The 21,250-nt window shown below is 39.0% G+C and overlaps 1 protein-coding gene across 8 annotated transcripts in view; it reads left to right on the forward strand.

Moving 5' to 3' along the window:
- The window catches only part of CEP170B (centrosomal protein 170B), a 61,289-nt gene extending 40,638 nt beyond the window's left edge, over window positions 1–20,651 (forward strand). For 3 of the 8 annotated variants that reach the window (XM_075193520.1, XM_075193521.1, XM_075193519.1), the window contains 12 exons: window positions 730–909; window positions 1,374–1,512; window positions 2,480–4,204; window positions 6,160–6,400; window positions 6,851–7,010; window positions 11,021–11,059; window positions 12,852–12,992; window positions 15,805–15,893; window positions 16,012–16,105; window positions 16,863–16,914; window positions 18,092–18,234; window positions 18,425–20,651. In XM_075193520.1, coding sequence (XP_075049621.1) covers window positions 730–909; window positions 1,374–1,512; window positions 2,480–4,204; window positions 6,160–6,400; window positions 6,851–7,010; window positions 11,021–11,059; window positions 12,852–12,992; window positions 15,805–15,893; window positions 16,012–16,105; window positions 16,863–16,914; window positions 18,092–18,234; window positions 18,425–18,526 — 3,105 coding nt within the window. In that variant the 3' untranslated portion in view covers window positions 18,527–20,651. Of the gene's footprint in view, window positions 1–729; window positions 910–1,373; window positions 1,513–2,479; window positions 4,205–6,159; window positions 6,401–6,850; window positions 7,011–11,020; window positions 11,060–12,851; window positions 12,993–15,804; window positions 15,894–16,011; window positions 16,106–16,862; window positions 16,915–18,091 lie in introns of all 8 variants that reach the window. The other 5 variants (XM_075193524.1, XM_075193523.1, XM_075193525.1 and 2 more) reach the window with 5 other exon arrangements.
- Window positions 20,652–21,250: the final 599 nt, after the last annotated feature.

A 21,250-nucleotide genomic window follows, 5' to 3' on the forward strand; every position in this document is an offset into this window, starting at 1 on the left:
AATAAACCTGTCATTCAGTCCTGTTTTTCCCACATCCGGGCTTCCGCAGGAGATCAGTGGTCAGGAAAGAATGATATTGACAAATAAGCAAGTTCCCAACTGACCTAACCTATGACATTGACCATATCGGCATGTTCGGGGGACCCCTCTACCAGGAGTTTCTGTAGCCATTAACCCCAGGTCTCAACATTGAAAATATATCACTACAATTACTTACTAACACTGATTCTATAACAGTGAATATAGTTATATTGAAACTATTTCCGTTTTGAAGATTTGTTTGTCTACGGGTTTTCTGTACACTGTATCCTTCAGCATTACATCTTCATTCTGCAGTGCTTATAATTTTATATCACTTTGTGTTAAAGCCTAAAATAGGCTTTACTGTAACTTCTAATATAGTATTCCCACAGAAGTCCTTTACTTTTATTATTAATAAGGTATCCTTATCACTAGGCAATAAAGTGTTTGTTTATACTTTATTTATCCATCCAAAGGGACTGGAATATGTAGCATAATTTAGACTGTTTATTTCGGGTCATTCCGAATTCCAACTAGTCTTCTCTAGTCTGTGTATTTAGTGCAGTTGTCATGATTTTTTACTGTTTTATTTGATGACACTTACAATTAGGTACAGAAAACTGCACAACTAGCCAACTCTGCTTAATGTAAAAAGGAAAATAAAGAAGAGTGTACTGAATAACCTGTAATTAATTCATTTGTATGTAGGTATTTGGAGTCTTTGAACCAGAGGAGTATTCCAGGATTTCCTCTTCGATTTACAGGCCAGTCATTAATTTGGAAAAAGAAGAATCTTCACTGAATGAGAACACAATGAATCACAAGACTCTAATGCCGTCAACAGCTCACACTGTAAAAATTAACAGTGGTCCCCAAACGGATGTCCAGGTAGGATCAGGAGCCACAGTTGACTGGTTAATGTACTGAGCCATGTACTTTAGCAATGAGTTTGACTAGGGTCTGAGCACCTTACTTTTTCAGTCTTCATCTCCTGCTTGTCCTTAGCACCCTGGTTTTAGTGTAGGGAAGGATAGAAAAACTTGTAGTCAATGAAAACCTCAGAATGCTCACAGCGGCGAAGTATTTGAGGACATGAATGTTCTGATCTTGTGAGAGTCTGTTCCTGTGATTGTGTAAGTGAGGACTGGACTGCACGTGATGGGCAGTGTCATGATGTGTGAATAGTATTGGAGGCAAATTGGTAGAGAATTTATTGTTGAGGGACCCAGCATTTTGTTACCATCAGAATAGTGTGATGCTCCTTATTCTGGAAGATTGTGATGTCAAATACATCTCTGTATGAGGCAAAGTTTATACAACCAGCTTGTTTTGTTTTTGTATCGCTTTTACAGGCCGCAAAATCGTCTGGCTCCAATGCTAAAGGTGGTCAGAAGTGGGTTTCTCGATGGGCAAGTCTTGCAGACAGCTACCCTGATGCCTCACCGACTTCTCCCCCAGAAGGCCAGAAGCTTGGATTAAGTGCGGATGATGGTAATTTGATTAAAACGTCTGCAGTATAAAATAATATCCTATGAATGCAAGCAAGTGTTTTGAGGTTATAGTATTTATTGATCCCGCTGTTTATTCCAGGGGTGGACAAAAGGATGTAGAGTTCAGGAGCCAATCAGTCAGCTATACACACCAGCAGTCTGGTTTGTTTTATTTTAAATTTGTGGTGCATTGGCTACTGGGCTCCTGGGATTCGTCTAGATCTGGTTTAATCTGTAGAATTTATTTTTGTTGACTTATAATCACAACAGTAACTAAAAACTGTTGTTAAAATCCACTTAAATACTTAAAATTTGAAATCTGAATAATACACTAGTCTGTCTGATCTGTACTTCCAGCTATAGAGTAACTTGGTTCATCATTATTTTGCTTACATTTCAATTTTGTCATTTAAAAAAACCAAAAAAAAACATTTTTAATTTCTGGAATTTACAAGAGAGATCTCTAAAGAATCAGCCATGGTAAATTTTTATAATGTGACTTCCTCAAAGACCAGTATTGTAGATATACCTAATGAGCAGCTGGTGTTTCTGGAGCAGAGTGGACACCTCCTACTAGAAATTGTCCTCTCGATTGCTGATCTTCATCTCTCGCATGTTTGACCTCTTGAGTCACCTGAAGCCTCTTGAAAGCTTTGAAAATAAACTTTGTGATGTCCGTTCTTTTCCAGTTTTTGAACATTTGAAGAAGAAAAAAAAATGTTTTATTTGTGAATTTATTGCATAATAATGTTATTTATGGTTCTTCTTTGTCATATATTGGAATTTGTTGGTTTGGTGATTAGCTATCAGCATTGGAATGCAGTATTTAGATTTAGTATTTTAGATAGTATATACTTATATGTTATCTGTCACCAACATCTTTTAACTTAATCTTCCTTTTTTTTTCTCCCCTACCCCCTACATTTGAAATAAACATCCACCAATTGGTTGCCTTCCTCCTTTTTTAGGAGATTTTAATGAACATGTGGAAGTTCCTAGCGAAGGAGATCTTTCTTTCCCCTCAAGGACAAGGCGACTTCTTCCTCAGCTCCCACCCAACGACAAGTCTGAAAGTCCTACTCCAACTATTTTGATCTGTTCGGAGTCTTACTCAGACGTTATACAAAAAAGGGTGACCGAAGATGAGGGGAGAACTGTGCCTACGGAGCCTAACAGCTTACTCTTTATACAGGAAGATTTGGATCCAGATAGTCTTAGCGATGCCAGCAAGTCAGATGACGGCGTTCTGTCTAGCAGAAAATCTACCCAACTATCTAATGTTTCTAGAAATGAGTGGGGGAGAGACGTGACTGGTAGCCAAGAACCAAGTGTTCAGAGAATGAATAAGATTGCTAGCGAACCAAAATCCACTTGCTTTAATGTAGGAAATATTGAGATAGGAAGTTCATCCCATGCAAACTCAATGTTATCCAGTGTAGAGATGCACAAAGAATATAAAAGTCATGAGGTGCACGTAAAACCAAAAGGTAGCCAGTACTCCACACAGGAGCCTCCAAGCGCTGGAAAAATTGTTACTCAACTGAAAAAAGAAAATGAACCGGCAAGAGATCCTAGTTCATTTGTTAGGCAGGAAAGTTTTACCAAAGAGAAATCCAGCAGCAACGTCTCCACAAATAAACTTCCACATATCTCAACCCATCCCCTGCTTAAAGATTTGCATGTTACAAAGTCGAACACTGACTACAGTCAGGAGACCCAGCAGATTCTCAAAGAGACAGAGAATGCTTTGGCCGCTCTAGAAGCCAAGCTTTTTTCTCAGAATAATCTTGAGGAGTTAGAAAATGTTCCTGGCCCACCAGAAGACTCATTATCACCGGAGTCCGATGTTGATACAGCAAGCACCGTCAGTTTGGTAAGTGATAAGAACGTGCCAAGTCACCCACAAAAAAGCAAGGTTGTGGGTCTTCATAAGGAAAAGTCCTCCTCTGCTTCCTCTACACAAAATCAATACAGCCAATCCAGTGCTCGAGAAAGACTTTCTGAAAAACGCAGGACTGGCCCTGCTGACACAGGAGCCAGGAGAGATGTAACCAAGCGGTTTGAAATGAAGCGCAGCACTGGAACACGTGGTTCACTAGATTTCACAGATGAAGAAAGAGGTTCCAGTCTTCCTTACATACCAGTTGCTGACACTGTGTCCTCAGATTATGAACATTCTTCAAGGAATGTCTCCAGAAGGAGACCTTTTGCCCAGTCAACTAAAGAGGATGTGAGTAAAGCGTCAGCAAATGCTCAAAGAGTTCAGCAAGCTCTTACCCGTTCAAACAGCTTATCAACACCCAGACCTACAAGGGCATCTAAGTTACGTCGTGCCCGCCTTGGCGAAGCATCTGACAATGAAAGTGCAGATACAGAAAAGTTGAATATAAGTCCAGAAGCTTCTTCTGCAAACTCCTCTTCTGCTAAAAGTTCTAATGAATCCAAAAAGCTTTCCCGGCTTGATCTTCTGGCAATGCCAAGAAAGCGGACTGGTTCATTCACTGTTCCAAGTGACTCTGAAACTTCCTCTCCAAGAACAGGGTTTTCAGGGCGTAGCATAGACAACAGCTATTCAAGTCGCAAACCGGTCATGGCTGAAGCTAAACAACCCATCGTGAAACCACTGGTGCCTACACCCAAGCAGCCACTAACTAGAGCGCGGCCTGGTGGCGTCAAGTACTCTTCCACTTCCAGTAAGGTTTTGGGGTTTTTTTTGGGCGGGGGGGGGGGGGGGGGGGGGTTTACTGCCATTTTTGTATTGCTAATACATTTTTATTTGCTAGTCTACTGCTTTAGTCTGAGGTTTATTTCTGGTACAAGTTTAGAAATGTATTTATGTTATGCAGATTGTTGTATAGAGATGTAGTTTTTGGAATCCAGACATCCGTTCCATTGTCCAATAGCACAAGGTCATTGTTGATTATCTTTCTTAGTTCCCAATTATAAACTGTCATTTATGTTCCTTTTGAGAATAATTTAAAGAAACATGCCATTGTTTATAGTTGACAGAGTAGAAAATGTTGGCTTTAGCTGAACGAAAAACAAAAACGAAAAATGGAAGTTCCAAGAGTACAGGCATAATAGATTTTGTATTCAAATGAATTGGTTTTCCCCCTCTTGGTAGCACACTAACCCCTTATACTCCAAAGTCTGTAACTCGATCACTGGTTTAATTTTTATACCTTTTCTTTCAGAGTCCCTTTTTGCTTTTTTACGCTTTAAAAAAATTATCAATATTTGTAGATCTCTCGGGGGGTGTATGTATTAATGCATGGAAACCGCAAATAGGTTGGTGTAGCAACAGAAAGTGTATTGTGGTAGAAATTTACCACAATTATTTTTTTTGGGGGGGGGGGGGGGGGGATTTGTGACTTTGTTTTATGGAAGTCACATTAGCTGTTGCATATTAGCAGTTAATTTATTTAAGTCCTATAAAAGTAACTGGTGAACTTTTATAATTTTCTGACACTATGCTTGTATACGATGGGTTTAGAATTATTGTATTTTATCAAGTTTTATCAATTTTCATTTGCGGTTCCATCACATTAGTACATACTCTTGTATTTTTTATTTTTTATTTGCAGTCCTATTTATGTTTCTTTTGTTACCAATATTCTTTTATTTTGGAAACTGGTGCCCTGCAGGTAGCATTAGAGCTGCTTTAAGCAACTCTTGGCTCTCCTAGAAAGAGAATCGAGATCCGGGAGGGTGACCTGCTCTCTCGAAATTTATACCATAATGCAATGCATTGTGACGGCACAGGTCAGCATGTGCTATTGTATTCTACTCTACCAAATAATATGCAAATTGAGGGTGCATATTTGCAACCCTGGAACAACTGAAGTGCCTGCATACAAATTGTGCTTCTATAACAAAAGAAACATGTATAGGCCTGTAAATCGTCACAATTAAATACATAATTAAGTTTTTTCTTCTAAGGGCTAGGTTTAATAATTCTTGAGTTGCTGTAAATGGTGAACTATGTGTCTGTTTAACTAATTTCATGGTCGGGAATTTGTGACTGGTTTTTGACCTTGCGCCTATTTGCAGTTTACGCTTTTGTAAATCTAGCCCTAAGTTACAAAATCAAGTTTCTTTTCTATTAATTGTCTAGAGGAAATTACCTAAACTTCTTCTTTTACAGACTTAGAGAGCCAAAATACCAGTTGCTGTTCTATAAGGCTATTTTTTTTTTATTCTGTCCAAAACCTATGTTCTTGTACATTGAAGGCTACACTAGCAACTTGCTGTGTGACTTTTACATGTTACAGCTTTGTCAGCATACACAGAATAGGCCAAATTAGTTAGAGGACCTTTGTGGACAGCCATTCACTGATGTGACTCTTTCCAATCTGGCCTGCAATTTGTGTGCCCGACTTAGCCGTAGATTGGAACCCAATTGCCAAATCGTACATTGTGTTCCACGGTTTTAGTGGAAAGTGGCTGTGGATGTTTTAACTGTGAATTATCTCCTATCTGATTTACTTAGGAGTGTTTGGCATCATATCTTCCCAAATCACAGCCAGTAAGCAACTTGTATATTGGTTTTCATTAATTCACAGAATTCCTACCTGACTATCTCACCGGTGGTTAGGAAAGTATTGATCTTTTAACATTCTCTTTCTCTAAAACCAATTCATTTTATAAGCTTCAAGACGAAGACAGCAGGGTTCAGATTATATTTCAACATCTGAGGAGGAGTATGGCTCTAACCAAAGCACTCCTAAACACAAACGATCCCATGCTTCAACAGCCACACAGACTCCTAGGACACACAATGCATCCCACCGCCAACGCCACAACAGACTGCAGGATGGTGATGACGATGAGGACCAGGTGGTGTACAATAACTTCATAGCCCAGTCTGCAGAAATTGCTGAAATAGCCAGGTGAGTGCCGACGAAATAGAATAGATGCTATAAATGTATTTTCTTCCCATCCCGAGCAGAACTATGGTTCATTTGCAGTTATAAGTAGTGCTGCATTAGTGTCAGGCAGTCCAGATTTGCTACAGATTACCTAAATAGTCCCATCAGTTCTCTTAGTTGGATAATTGTTTTGGTTGCACTCCTAGTGCAAGGAACAATGGTTTTGTTCAGTGGGATTTTATTTTGTTTCCATAAGAAAGACAAATACCCCCAATTACATCCTTCTTTTAAGTTTATCTTCAAACCCTCCCATTCATTAATTTTATATTCTTGTTAGGAGAAGAGGTGAAGATTTGAAAGAAAGAAAGGGGTACGACCATTTAATTTTATATGACAGGCAGTGAAATAGGTAAAAAAACAAAACACAAAAACAGCAACTAACATACATTGAATTCCTGGTATCTGCCACAGATTGAGTCAAACCCTGGTAAAAGATGTAGCCAGCTTAGCTAAAGAAATACACGATGTAGCTGGCGATGGGGATTCTCAGAGCTCCTCAGGAACGGGACACAGCACCTCTATAAGCTCCGTGCCAAACACACCGGCTTCCATCATATCTGCAAGAGAAGAGGTAAGACTTTTGTCATTTATTCTTGTAGTGTTGTTGGACTGCTGTCTCACACAGAGTTAACCTTTCACACACTAAGGAAGGTAGTTAACGTTAGTTTTTTTGGATGGAGGTTATTTTCCCCCATTTTTGGAGCATTGTGTAATAAATTAAATTTAAAAAAATAATAATGCCCATGCCACCCCTGGCATTGCCCTCTTTACTAAATTGTCTAGCGGTGCTCCACACTGTGACTAATTGAGGCCCTAGGTTTGTCCTATTACAGAGGTAGGCAGAAAAAGGAGCAAATTTGCACCTTGGCAAAACAATGTTGCACTGCAGGGAAGGTGAACAAATTTAAAGTATATGGATAGATTTAGAGCTTAACACTTAACTGCAGTGTAAAAATCAAGCTGTCCGGTATTGGTGTGCTCCATGAAAAAGCAAAAGGTGCTTCCCCTGCGTGCCAAAAAATGAATAAATGCATTTGTCCCTCTTGCATTGCACCATGGTTTGTTTTTTTATTTTTATTTTTTTAAAACTTTGCTCCAAACTCAAAATGATGCCGACAGTTTACATGTCTGTGTGAACCGAGAACATTGTTTCCCTTTATTTTTATTTTTTTTCTGCATCACATATTTCATACCCATATCTTAATACAAAGCACAGTTTAGGTGCCAAAAGTATCTAGAACAGGCATGTCAAACTCGAAACCCCAATTGGGCCAAATAATCATAGTCTAAGATTGTGTGGGCTGCAAGAAAAAGAAACCGTCTTAAGTTATTTTATCACTCTGTTTCATCACACTGCGCCCTCCATGCTGCTTTTCCTCCCCTTCACCTGTCTCCCTTATTTCACACTGCGCCCTCCATGCTGCTTTTCCTCCCCTTCACCTGTCTCCCTTATTTCACACTGCGCCCTCCATGCTGCTTTTCCTCCCCTTCACCTGTCTCCCTTATTTCACACTGCGCCCTCCATGCTGCTTTTTCTCCCCTTCACCTGTCTCCCCTGTATCACACTGTGCCCTCCATGCTGCTTTTCCTCCCCTTTCCCTGTCTCCCCTGTATCACACTGCGCCCTCCATGCTGCTTTTTCTCCCCTTCACCTGTCTCCCCTGTATCACACTGCGCCCTCCATGCTGCTTTTTCTCCCCTTCACCTGTCTCCCCTGTATCACACTGTGCCCTCCATGCTGCTTTTCCTCCCCTTTCCCTGTCTCCCCTGTATCACACTGTGCCCTCCATACTGCTTTTCCTCCCCTTTCCCTGTCTCCCCTGTATCACACTGCGCCCTCCATACTGCTTTTCCTCCCCTTTCCCTGTCTCCCCTGTATCACACTGCGCCCTCCATGCTGCTTTTCCTCCCCTTCACCTGTCTCCCTTATTTCACACTGCGCCCTCCATGCTGCTTTTTCTCCCCTTCACCTGTCTCCCCTGTATCACACTGCGCCCTCCATGCTGCTTTTCCTCCCCTTCACCTGTCTCCCTTATTTCACACTGCGCCCTCCATGCTGCTTTTTCTCCCCTTCACCTGTCTCCCCTGTATCACACTGCGCCCTCCATGCTGCTTTTCCTCCCCTTCACCTGTCTCCCTTATTTCACACTGCGCCCTCCATGCTGCTTTTCCTCCCCTTCACCTGTCTCCCTTATTTCACACTGCGCCCTCCATGCTGCTTTTTCTCCCCTTCACCTGTCTCCCCTGTATCACACTGTGCCCTCCATGCTGCTTTTCCTCCCCTTTCCCTGTCTCCCCTGTATCACACTGTGCCCTCCATGCTGCTTTTCCTCCCCTTTCCCTTTCTCCCCTGTATCACACTGCGCCCTCCATACTGCTTTTCCTCCCCTTCACCTGTCTCCCCTGTATCACACTGCGCCCTCCATGCTGCTTTTCCTCCCCTTCACCTGTCTCCCCTGTATCACACTGTGCCCTCCATGCTGCTTTTCCTCCCCTTCACCTGTCTCCCCTGTATCACACTGTGCCCTCCATACTGCTTTTGCTCCCCTTCACTTACCTTTCTATTGCCTTTTTTCTTCTGGTTTCTTATCTTCTGTCTTTCTCTTCTGCTCTTCTGTCTTGTCCGTCCCGGCTCCTCTCTGTGCGCCCCTCACTGAAAATGTCGGGCCTGATGACGTCACACCCGACATACAGTGCGAAGGGAGGAGGGTGCCGGACACAGCCGTGTTAGTTTATATATATATATTTTTATTTATTTATTTTTAATTATTATTTTATTTATTTTTATTTATTTTTGTGGGCTGGCAGCTCTGCTGGGGCTGTAATAAATAGGTGTTTGGGCCGCGAGTTTGACACCCCTAATCTAGAAGCTCTATGTAGTTTTCAAGCCTTTAGCAGAGTAAAATGTTTGTTGCCATTCATAGCTTGCAGTAGAGAACGTGCTTTAAGTTGGAAAGAAAGCTTTTACAAACATTCCATCCCCCCTTCCCCGAATGAAACAAGAGAGTCCTTTATTGTCACCAGGATACAAAATTTTTACAAATTCTGAGTTTTACCTGACAAGATTATTGCTTCTTCACTGTACAACGGTCAGTCAATAAAATCTTTCATGCTGACCAAGAATAGTTTTTCTTGCCCATGTTTAGACTCCTATAAAATCTTCTTGTTGGTAAGCATTAATTTCAGAATTTACAGGGATGAGGGATCAACCACTGTACTTGCTTAGGAATGGCCACCTCATTACTGACTAATGGACGTGTTGCAGCGAAAATTGTTGTATGATCAGGGAGAGGATTCTGTCCAGGGCAAGAACGTCTAATTAATACATCTTGCCAACTTCTGCCCATTAATTAAGTTAAAAAGAAAAAACAATTGTTCTTAAAAAGATCACATTTTTTGTTAGTAGATTAAGGAGAAAAGTCTTTGATTCTTTCCCACAGGAAAAAAAATGAAACTTGCCAGTAGGGTGAATAATAGGCACAAAGGAATACTCATTTATACTTTAATTAGAGCTTTCTGTTCAGATTTTTTTTTTCTGTTTTTGTCTAATGAAACCACCGGAGTCACATGCTTATCAGGTGATCCTGCAAGTTGCAGAACGCTATGAATGATCAATCTCTTTTTCATAAAGGCCATGTGGAAACAAATGATATTTAAAAAATAAATAAAATAAATTATACATTTGAGCATGATATTTTTTTTCATTGACTTTATATATTGTTTTGCGTTTTCATCTTTTTTCATCTTGTTGGTGTTACTGTTGCAATATACAGGTTTAGAACCTGTTATCCAGATTGGACTTTATTTATTTATTTATTTTTAATTTGGCGCATGGCCGGCGCTGGCATTGCGAACCTTTAGAGCTTCACCGCGCCCCCGATAAGCACAATGCCCTCCTACCGTGTTTACTGGGCTAAACGTGTTCCACCAGTCCTGATTTGGAGCTTGCCAAGTCTTAGTACATAGTGTTAGACCAGTTGGGCACTGCTTCTTGCCCATGAGCTTTTTCTGCAGAATCATAATCCCTTTTCTATGCCAAGATCTCCACCCTCCTAGTGCCCTGCGCTGCCCCCTATAGAGCATGTTGGCCAACGATTGGCGCTTTCGCTTCGCCTGGAAGCTCTCTGCTGTATGCGACTCTATTGTATTTACAGTACAGTTTGTGATGTTATATTATATTCACAGAGCACAGCTCCATAAACTCTACAGTAAATACAATAAGGCTGCATACCTCTGTGTATATTCAATGAGCAGGGACCACATATAATTTGTTCCAATATGTAAATGGTGCCTCTGGCACCTTCCGCAAAACCTTACAGTGCTTTCTGGATAACTATGTTAATACATGTATTTACAAATGTTATGTGACTTGTGAAGTCTATCCCATTCTCTGTGTGGCAAAGCGCATGACGCCACCTACTGGTTGTTAGAAAGTACAGCACGGCAGTAGATTATTGGCAGTATGTTAATAAGCTGAAAAACATACGCATTTTATGCTGAAGTAGTCTACGAACATTATCATTGGCTTTCTTCTATCTTTTACATCCATGACTTCATCTTTTCTTTTCTTTCTTAACACAGATACTTAAAAGATCCTCACAAAGAGCATACCCATCACAGGTGCATGTTTTTGTTTATTTAGTTGTTTTGGTTTTTTTTCTTTTATTCATTTGATTTTGAAATGTTCTTTTCAGTTGTCATTGAAATACTCTGATAGGGCGTTTACTAATAGGGGAAGAAATGTAAACGGTCAGGGGCCTGTTGGGACACTCAAATAAGCTGTCCTTTAAAAATATTTAAAGTAAAAGCAAAAGAAAAGTTTATCAGTAGTTTTGGTAGCGAAAAACAGTTTTTCTGATGGGCTTGAAATAATGCAGCAGATATAATGCTCCTTACTGTGTGCAAATGAAAGTAGCAATACAATTTTTTTTACAATATGCCCACAAAACCTTATAATATATGTATGATCAATGAAGAAAGCACCTATCGGCTTCAGAGGTGAATTTGCAATCAGCCAATCGGAATCGGCTAGATAATGTTGGCGACAGTCATCTGCATCAGCGTGTATTCATCCTGCCCTCTTGGCAGGTGCAGTCGCGTAGAAATAAGTAGGTTACATTACATTACCTCTGGGTTCTGCATAAATGACCCTTGGGGCTAGATTTACTAAGCTGCGGGTTTGAAAAAGTGGGGATGTTGCCTATAGCAACCAATCAGATTCTAGCTTTCATCTATTTAGTACCTTCTACAAAAGGACAGCTAGAATCTGATTGGTTGCTATAGGCAACATCTCCACTTTTTGAAACCCGCAGTTTAGTAAATCTAGCCTATGGTCTGTTTTAGAATCGTACACGATCAGTGAACTTGAGTAATAAACCTCCATAATATTGACATAAATGGAATGTGAATAATTGTTAGAAAGCTTTTATTATACTGCAAAACAAAACACAAAACAAAAATTCAAAGTCAGAGTGGTAAAGAAAATGTGACCAAACATTTCAACAAAGAATAAAAATATACAACAAATCTGATAAATTGAAAATATATAGTGTAAACAAAGATTCTTAAGCTGGATACACACTATAGAAAGTTACTGCAGATGCGATTTCTGTAACGATTTTATCAATGACTGAAAGTCCCGATGAGCATGCAGATTTATGTGTACACACTGTACACGATTTGCCGTCAGATCTGTGCTCTTCATCTGTCATAACCATCTGCTGAAAAGATGGTGACTCTGTACACTCTACAGATATCTGCCCAGGCTGCTGGTGGTGAGTGCATACACACTTCCACGTTTACCCGACATCGTTCATAGTGGTTTTTAGGAAGTTTATAAAACCAAATCAAACCATACGATGTGTTTTTTTGGTACGATGAAACATGATCGTGGGAGCGTACACACTAATGGGATATCGGACCTAACGGTTGTTGATCGTTAGATCGACACGATAATTGGATTAAAAACCTGTAGTGTGTACCCAGCTTTAGGTGTTTTTTGTTTTGTTTTTACCAATTCAGACATTTTTACATTTTTGTTATAAAAATTTTAGAATTAATTTACAAATATTCATACATACCACAGCTGTTCTGTGACATATTTCAGAATAAGGATAGTAACCTCATTCATTCATTCATTCATTCATTCATTCATTCACCATATATGGAAGTATCATTACATCGGTATCCTTCTGGTGACTGCCACATTAGAAGTACCCCTGAGCCTTTAGAGCCTAACATACACATTTTTGACACACTGCACTCTCTAACATAACTATGTGGAAGTTGCATTCTCTGCTATCTATAGTACAGGGAATGCAACATTACACTTTACCTTTTAATAAGTCTACGGTGTGACGCCAGGGTAAGACCGAATAGTGTAATTTACCTTCATGTTTTCCTTACTTTAAAGCTGGTTCACCATATCCCAGAGGCAAGTCTAAATTATCAGAAAGTTCCTCCCGGAACAACGGCGTTTAAAGATTTTGACCAGAACATGAACGACAACCGTGACGAGGATCCCGCCAAGAGAAGGGCAAGAAACAGAGAAGAGGTGGGGTACCGTGTTAATGCCGTGTGCGTGTCTCATAGAAACGTATGATAGACTGTAGAATATACCACCACTTTCTGCATCACACTGGACCAGGAAAGCTGTTGACCTCTGGGTGAAACAAGGACCTTCCAATGTGTTTTGTGTTTTATTTTTGAAGCCCCTTGTCCCTGGCAACCTCTATAGACTTGGTGCCAGCTATGTGTCGGCTATATGGTACCAGCTGCATGGCAATATCAATGCCCATATATGTATATAAAACAAAAAGACAATTGTTAACACTTCTCCTTAACACTGCATATCTGTGTGATTTTAGAAAAATTAAAACATGACGTATTAGTTCATGTTTTGATCAAAACATTTAAGCCTGCATCCCAGCGTCAAGGGCACCTATATGCTTCAAACACCATTAAAGTGCTGTTAGAATCAGATGCACTCACCTCCTAGGTATAGGGGCTGACATGTAGCAAAGGCTGGCTAGTGAGCCACACCCATAAGAACCTTAAATAGGCCTGATGGACAGCTGCTAACACAACATAAGGGAATATTTGAAACTAAACCAGAGAAGAAATAAGCCTGCGCTCGATATATCCCACATTAAATATGGTACCAGCTGCTTGGCAATATTAATGCCCATATATCTATACAAAGCAAAGAGACAGTTGGTCTCAGCGCCTACCCTTTAACACCGCATATCTGTGTGTATCTAGGAAACCATCCCAGCAATACCATGCAGAAATTAATACATAAATATATATATATATATATATATATATATATATATATATATATATATATATATATATATATATTAGTCATGGGCAATTTTCCATATATTATTGTATATGCATTCTGATTTTCCCTTGTTTACCAACGCCACTTTCTAATCTGTAATATAGCTAATATCTGTTGATTGAATCTGTGCTCTATTTCGAATTGGTCTGTTGTACGATCTGTTACGTTGATGCCGTTTTCTTTTTGTTCTTTGAGAAGTTTTCTTTATCTTTCCCTTTCTAGATTTTAGAATTGTTAGTGGTTCAGGGTTGAATGTTATGTTCTTTTGTGTGTGTGGCTTGTAACTCAAATTATTAATACAAGTATTTGATTTCATTAAAAAAAAAAATGCAATCCAAGCAATAGATTTCCTATTAACATTATTAGCGTTGGCTGTACAGTGCTCACTGAGCAAGCTGTCTGCTATAGCTGATACTAATTTTCTGATTAGAGGATCTCGCATTAGACAACGAGATGAAGTGTGTTATGTGCTGAATATTTACTAAAACCAGCGCTGTTCCAACCATCCTCTGTGTACCAGAGTATTCAAACTGTTCCAAAAGATCTGGTGGCATTCCTATGAGAATGTATTCTCCGTAACGGATGCAAAGCACGCACCAATAATAAGATTAGATTTCAAATGTTAGGTAAATTCGATGGCGTAAACGAGGCCTAGTACAGGTAATTTAATATGTAACAGTCGGTTACTTGTTACTGGTCTGTAGCTGGCTCGGGCAGGGCCGGATTAACCCAAGGTCTAACTGAGCTAGAGCCCAGGGGCCTTGGGCGTCTGGGGGGGCCCGTCGGCATTCATTGGGGCGGGGGCGTCCCTGGCTCTGACTGTCAGCTGGTCAAGGTGAATGGCAGGCAGCTAACAGCAAATGTTATGCTGTTAGCTGCCTGCTGTCACTGTAGTGCTTCCGCGGTGCGCAGTAATCTCCTTACTGAGGAGATCTCGTGAGATTGAGACTATGGGCTACATTTACTAAGCTGCGGGTTTGAAAAGTGGGGATGTTGCCTATAGCAACCAATCAGATTCTAACTTTCATTTATTTAGTACCTTCTACAAAATGACAGCTAGAATCTGATTGGTTGCTATAGGCAACATCCCCACTTTTTCAAACCCGCAGCTTAGTAAATCTAGCCCTATGAGTCATAGTCTTAGCCCGGGGGCCTCCATTCCCTTAATCCGGCCCTGGGCTCGGGTAATAACCACGGTGGGAAAAGTTAGTAGGGTGTAAGGAAGTATGGTCTCGTCTCTTACGAAGGAGTAAGTGAATCGCTACTTGGCAAGTAGTTACTTGCAACTGAAGTTTGTGTTGCAGTGTCCTCCCATATGTAATTATACCAGAATGAAAATACTGCACTTCAGTGGGAATATCAGATTAAAATCTCCTTGCTAAAGAATCGATCTAGCTACTTTGCAGCAGGCTGTGCATAGAGGCTGATGCTTTCAGTATTGTGTAGCGTCCTCTCCATATTGGCTGGTAGCCGGTGGTATTTCACGCTTAATGGTTTGATAAAGTATTTTTTTTATCAGAAACCCTATTTAATATGGCAAAACACATCTGATGTACCAAAGTGAGCTGTATAGAATCTATTATGGCTCAAACAAGCAACCTAGTAAAAGTCCTCAAACACTCTCCCTAAAAGCTGTAAAAAATTATAGTGTTTAAAACAAACTTGTTATGAAATGTTTATTGTATAGGGTTGTACTGAACAGCAGATTCTGGGTGCAGCGAGGAGTTTCCCATAGGGAGAATGTCTCTAATGTCTAGGTCTTCGGGCACATCCAGGTTTGGAATTCTTAGAAAAGCCCACGTTTGCTAAATAGCTCACCTGTATTAGATCAAATGTTGGCAAAGCAAATTGCACATTGTATCTGTTTATATGCTACAAAACACAAATATGTAATGGTTTTAGAAAACAAAAATATAATAATCTCCATAATGTAGAAATACAAGCATATATTGTGTCACAAACGGTATACGTTTACATCAATTTCCTAAACGAGCTAACCCTTCTCTATTTCATATTTCAGGTGATATTTGACAATCTCATGTTGAATCCTGTCTCGCAGTTATCACATACAATATGTGCCAATACTGAAGTACTCACTGAGAAAATGAAGTAGGTTACAGTTTATATTTTAAGGTCCCCAATATTTTGAAAAATATATTTTTTTTTAGCCGGTGTGCTCAGTATTAAGTCTAAAATATTTTTTTTCCTTTTTTTTTTTTTCCCCAAGAATTTTATTTCTGAATAAAGAGAAAAGTTGGGAAGAGATTGAGGCCAAAATTAACTCTGAAAATGAAGTGCCAATTCTTAAAACTTCTAACAAGGTATCTCTCCTTTTTCATATACATTGTTGTAAAAGTTCCAGTGGGAGGTTTGGCATGATTCTGTTGTCCATTTCTGATTTATTTGTTAAATAATGTTTGTACTAAATAGAACTGCTTGTTTGTATACTCACATATTTGTTTATAGCCTTGTGCAGCTAAACCGTTTTGTATTTGTCTCTTTCCAATGGTATAACAGTATATAAGTGTTTCATAACAGCCTTAAGTAATGCCCTAATTGATTATTAAAGATGTTTATTTGCCTTTAGATTGTTACTGGGATTTGGAGCAAATCCGTAAGAGGTGCCTGATGTCTATACACAGTGGAGGCAGCCGTTTTGTGGGGAGAACCAATATTCATGAGAACACACACAATCAATTCAGAGCATGAATATTGATCATATGGTTCGTCAGTGATGTCCCTGGGATAGGCTGCATTCTCAGTGACGTCACTGGTTCTTAGCGAATTAATAGGCTGCATTCTCAGTGACGTCACTGGTTCTTAGTGAATTGATAAGCTGCATTCTCAGTGATGTGAATGGATAAGCTGCATTCTCAGTGACGTCACTGGCTCTTAGTCTAACTATTCACAAAGAACCACGGACATCACTGAGAATGCAGTTTATCAATTCACTAAGTCGTACTACATAATTTTTAAAGCTATTATGTGGAGATAAATCTACTGTAAAGTACTTTATTTTATTAATTAATGCTTTCTTAGTTTGACTCACTGCAATATCTTGTGTCTTTCTTTTTTAAGGAAATCAGTTCCATTTTGAAAGAGTTGCGAAGAGTTCAGAAACAACTGGAGGGTAGATATTTAAATTTTATTATATTTTACCAATATATACAGCCTAAAATGTGTTTAGTTATTGATCCTCTTATCTAGTAGTCTGTTGTTCTAATAAGTCTGTTTTATGCATTCCATCATGACAAACCTACACAATAATTATTGAATTCAAGGAGTCTATATATATATGTGTGTGTGTGTTTGTGTGTGTGTGTGTGTGTGTGTGTGTGTGTGTGTGTATATATATATATATATATATATATATATATATATATATATATATATATATATATATATATATATATATATATATATATTATTATGAGAAAGTACAGCATTCACATTAATCGGACACAGGTATGATGAACCATTTAACTGTTTATTAGCAGTTGTCAGGATGGTAAACTGTTTTTAGCAATGGTACAGCAGTCATCCAGGGACAGTAACACAAAAATCCCCACCACCTACATCTGGCTAGACATAACTTCCCTGTCTGCAAGCCGGCCACTTACTGGCATCGGTGGTCCCACCCACACATACAGTGTCTTTATCCTCCACCCAAGCACTACAACAAATCACAGCAAAGCAAACCAATTACTCCCATGTGGAACACTAGTGTGTGTGTATGTGCTAAAAGAGGAACCTAGGGAAAGCTTAACTCTGGCGTCTCTTTAAAGACTATAATTCCCACAGTTGGTTCTTAAATCTTTGACCCTATTAAAAATACTGTGCTAGCTGACAGCGGACAAAACTTTGAATGTTCCTTTTGGCTAACACATTTTTTTTTAATAAGGACTTTGCACATTTTAAACACCTTTTTGAGCATTTTAATTAGTCGCAAGGTTCCATTGTAACCTCGCAACTGTGTTTATGGGCGCACTTTACCGGCAATTAAGGTGATGAAAACTTTGCACTTTTTTTGCACGCATCCCTATTGGGTGCAATCAATAAAAATAGGGAAGATCATTACCAAAGCATCATGCGGTAACACGCGGCGTAATGCTGCTGCGGCAGTTCGCCGCTAATGGAATCGGCCCCTTAGTTTTTGCACTCTCTTATGTTCCTTTACTCGTTTTAAATTTTCTTTATTTAAAAAAAAAAAAAAAAAAAGCCAATGCGTGTTTATTGCTTTGATGTTTGTTTTCATTAATATTTTTTTTAGATCATGATAGCAATGTTTTTTTCTCTCATCCCCACAGTTATAAATGCAATCATTGACCCAGCAGGACACCTAGAGGTCATTTCGAGTAACAAGAAAGCCTCCCCTTCCATTCAATCATCAACACCTCAACTTAGGACTAACAGCTCTGTTACAAGAACAGAGTCCCATCAACCAAGCCGTGTGAGAAACTACATACATAAGTCTAGCTCTGGCTCCTCGAGATCACCAGAGTCCAGCTTTGGTAGAGACGAGGAAGACGGTTATATTGTTTAATGTTTTGGGGGTTTTTTATTTTTGTTTTTTGTTTTGAATAGCCTATGTTAATGTGGCTTTTTGGCAGAGTATTTTAAGTGATTGTTGTTTTCTGCAGGACGCCCCGTCTTCACCGATGCACAAAGTCTGTTCTGTGCAAACGAATGTTGACCGTCACTTTCTGAATCTAGCACCGTTTGCCAGCTGTTGTTCCACATAGAGGCAAATTTACTTGAATATTATACATTTTTCCAACAGTTTTGACTTTGCTCATTAAAAATGTGCCATAACTTTAATACCTACATGCTGTAAATGTTTATGCCAGATATCTGACATATTTTTCTTGTAGCTAGATTGCACTTAAATATATTTATCAATATTCTGTAATTTGCAAAACAAATAGTTAAAGATGGTGCAAAGAAAATTGTGCCCCGTCTCTTGCCAAAAAAACAGTGTTACGGCAAAACATATACAGTTACATCAACCTCCGTTTACTCATAATTGCTAATATTTGTGTTTTTATTTAAATGTCAAAATAGGCTGTATAGATAAAAAAAAGAACAATTTTGATGGTTCATGGTGCAAAACACTGTTGCTGGGGACTTTCCGACCTTCCTCCACAATAACACTGGTTTTCTCTTCGTGTTTATCCAATCAGAATTCCTAAAGTCATCGAACATTCCGCTAGTATCTGTTAATTCTAGAATCAATGGCTTGCAATAATGGAATGTGGACCACTTGCTCAGGTCACTCTGTGCTGCTGGTGTGTATTTGGCAATGTAATTAATGTAACCACACCAGACCTGGACGATGGGGGTTGGTCCGTTTCTATATTGGTAACCCTGCAATCAACACTGCTTCCGTAAGCTCATCTCAAATAGGGTTTGCTTGCTTAGATGCCCAAACAGCGGGCTATTTTCACCCGTGCCATGATCAGCATATATTTAGGTTTGTGTATAAAAAAAAAAAAATATTGTAAAAAAAATAATAATTACGTTTTGAAACCATTGCGGGACTATTTTTAAAGTATATCCCTTAAAACAGAGTGTTCCACTGATAATCATTCTTGGAGTAAAACAAAGTCGTTTATATTCTTGCAGAGTTAATGGGATGCAAATGCTATTACAGAACTGTATTTTTATGTGGGTTGTGCAGGGCTTCTCATTACGTTTGAATAGGGTGGTTTTAGACGGACAACTGAACCATTTTATATTTCAAGCTTGCCTTATGCCTTAGGCCGCAGTCACAAAGGCATGACTTTATGTTTACAAACCAGACATGTTGTGTATACCAGCCTCCTATCCTTAGTGTATTGGGAAGTCTGAGATTCTGGCAATAATCGTGCCCATATATCTTGCAGGTATGTTTGTTAGGCTGTGTTAGACTTAATTGGCTGAAAATCTGTGTATGTATTGGCCCTGAAAGGCTGACTACCAAGATCAACATCTCATTGGGATCTATGTGCTCTTGGTTGGGGTAGACGGTAGGAACGTTTGCATGATCCCTGTATCTGAATGTGTATGCGGTCATTATTCATCTACTTTAGCGCTGCATTGTCTGATCCAAACCTTCGGCCTAACCGAGATCCGGAGCCTTAGTGATGAGATTTTCTTTGAGGGTTGATTCTGTCAAAAAGCTCATCACATGTTAACAATTGTGAAACTAGGGGTTAAACTTGAGCCAGGCTTATTGCAAAGTCTGACTTTTAACAGTTGGAGTTGTGCCATAGATTAAGCTATTCTTTTAATTTTCTTTTACTTTAGCATTGAGACTGATGTCCAATATGTCCTAGGCAGCGGTACAACTAGTTATTTATTAATGTGGAGATTGTGCTATGCACTTCAGCTCTCTCTGGCTTCAAATCTGTGGTTTACACGTTTCAAACCTTTTTTAGTTTTCTTTTTTTCTCAATCACTAAAACACAACCACGTGTGATACTTCGTTATTAACCTAGAAAATGCGCGCACCTTCATTATAACTTAGTACCGCCAACCCGCCAAACAGAATCAATGTGGACAATACTGCTGTCATATATATTGTTTTATTTTGTTTTATATTTTAGTTTAGTGACTGATTTAACTGCTGCTGTTTTAGGGGATGAGGGAATCTCCTTGTGGTCATGGTACAAATGTAAAGTATATGCATCTTCAGCTTCAGGTACTTTAATTTTATTTTTGTTTTTTATTATTTGGCAGAGCATTTAATACTGTTTGTTTCCTGTGAGCACAAATATCTTTTTGTTTTCCCTCGTTTGTATATTTGTCAGCTTTTATGTATGTTATTTATTTTGCACATAGTTGTAAAAAATCTTAAAGTGTGAATTAAAACAAGGGTTCTTGAATCAATACTTTTTAAACTAAGAGTCACTTTGTTGATTTTTGTTGTTGTTCCCTTTCTAGACCTGACTTACTGGTTCAGGTACACAAATTAGTTGTTGTAGCTTACAACACATCAGACATTTGCTTTCCTTGGTCAAGCTTGCATTAGATGCCATGATATGTTCACAAATGTCCTGTAACCCATAGCAACCAATCAGATGTTTACTTTCATCAACTAAAGTGCACTAGAAAAATGACACCTAGAACCTGATTGGCTGAATGTTGGTTGACATCCCACAATGGCGGCCTCCACTGTGTAGAGGGGACAGGTACAGTTTTAACATTTTTTCATTACATTTACTTTCTTCTTCTGAAAATTATGATGATATTGCTGCTAGTATTGTCTTTGGGCAGCTTTGTAGTAAAGTGCTTCTCTAAACAAAATGGCATGACCTAATAATATATAGCATATAACAGAATATTACAATTAATAATTTTGAGGTAAATTACTCAAAGAAAATGTCTAACATTTTCTTTCTTCATGAGACTTTTTACTGATTAGCACGCTTATTGGGTTTTATGAAGCAAGCAATCAGATTTTGTCATTTTCCTATTGCATTTTAGAA

Source organism: Mixophyes fleayi, chromosome 12, assembly GCF_038048845.1.
Source record: "Mixophyes fleayi isolate aMixFle1 chromosome 12, aMixFle1.hap1, whole genome shotgun sequence".
Classification (NCBI taxonomy): domain Eukaryota; kingdom Metazoa; phylum Chordata; class Amphibia; order Anura; family Limnodynastidae; genus Mixophyes; species Mixophyes fleayi.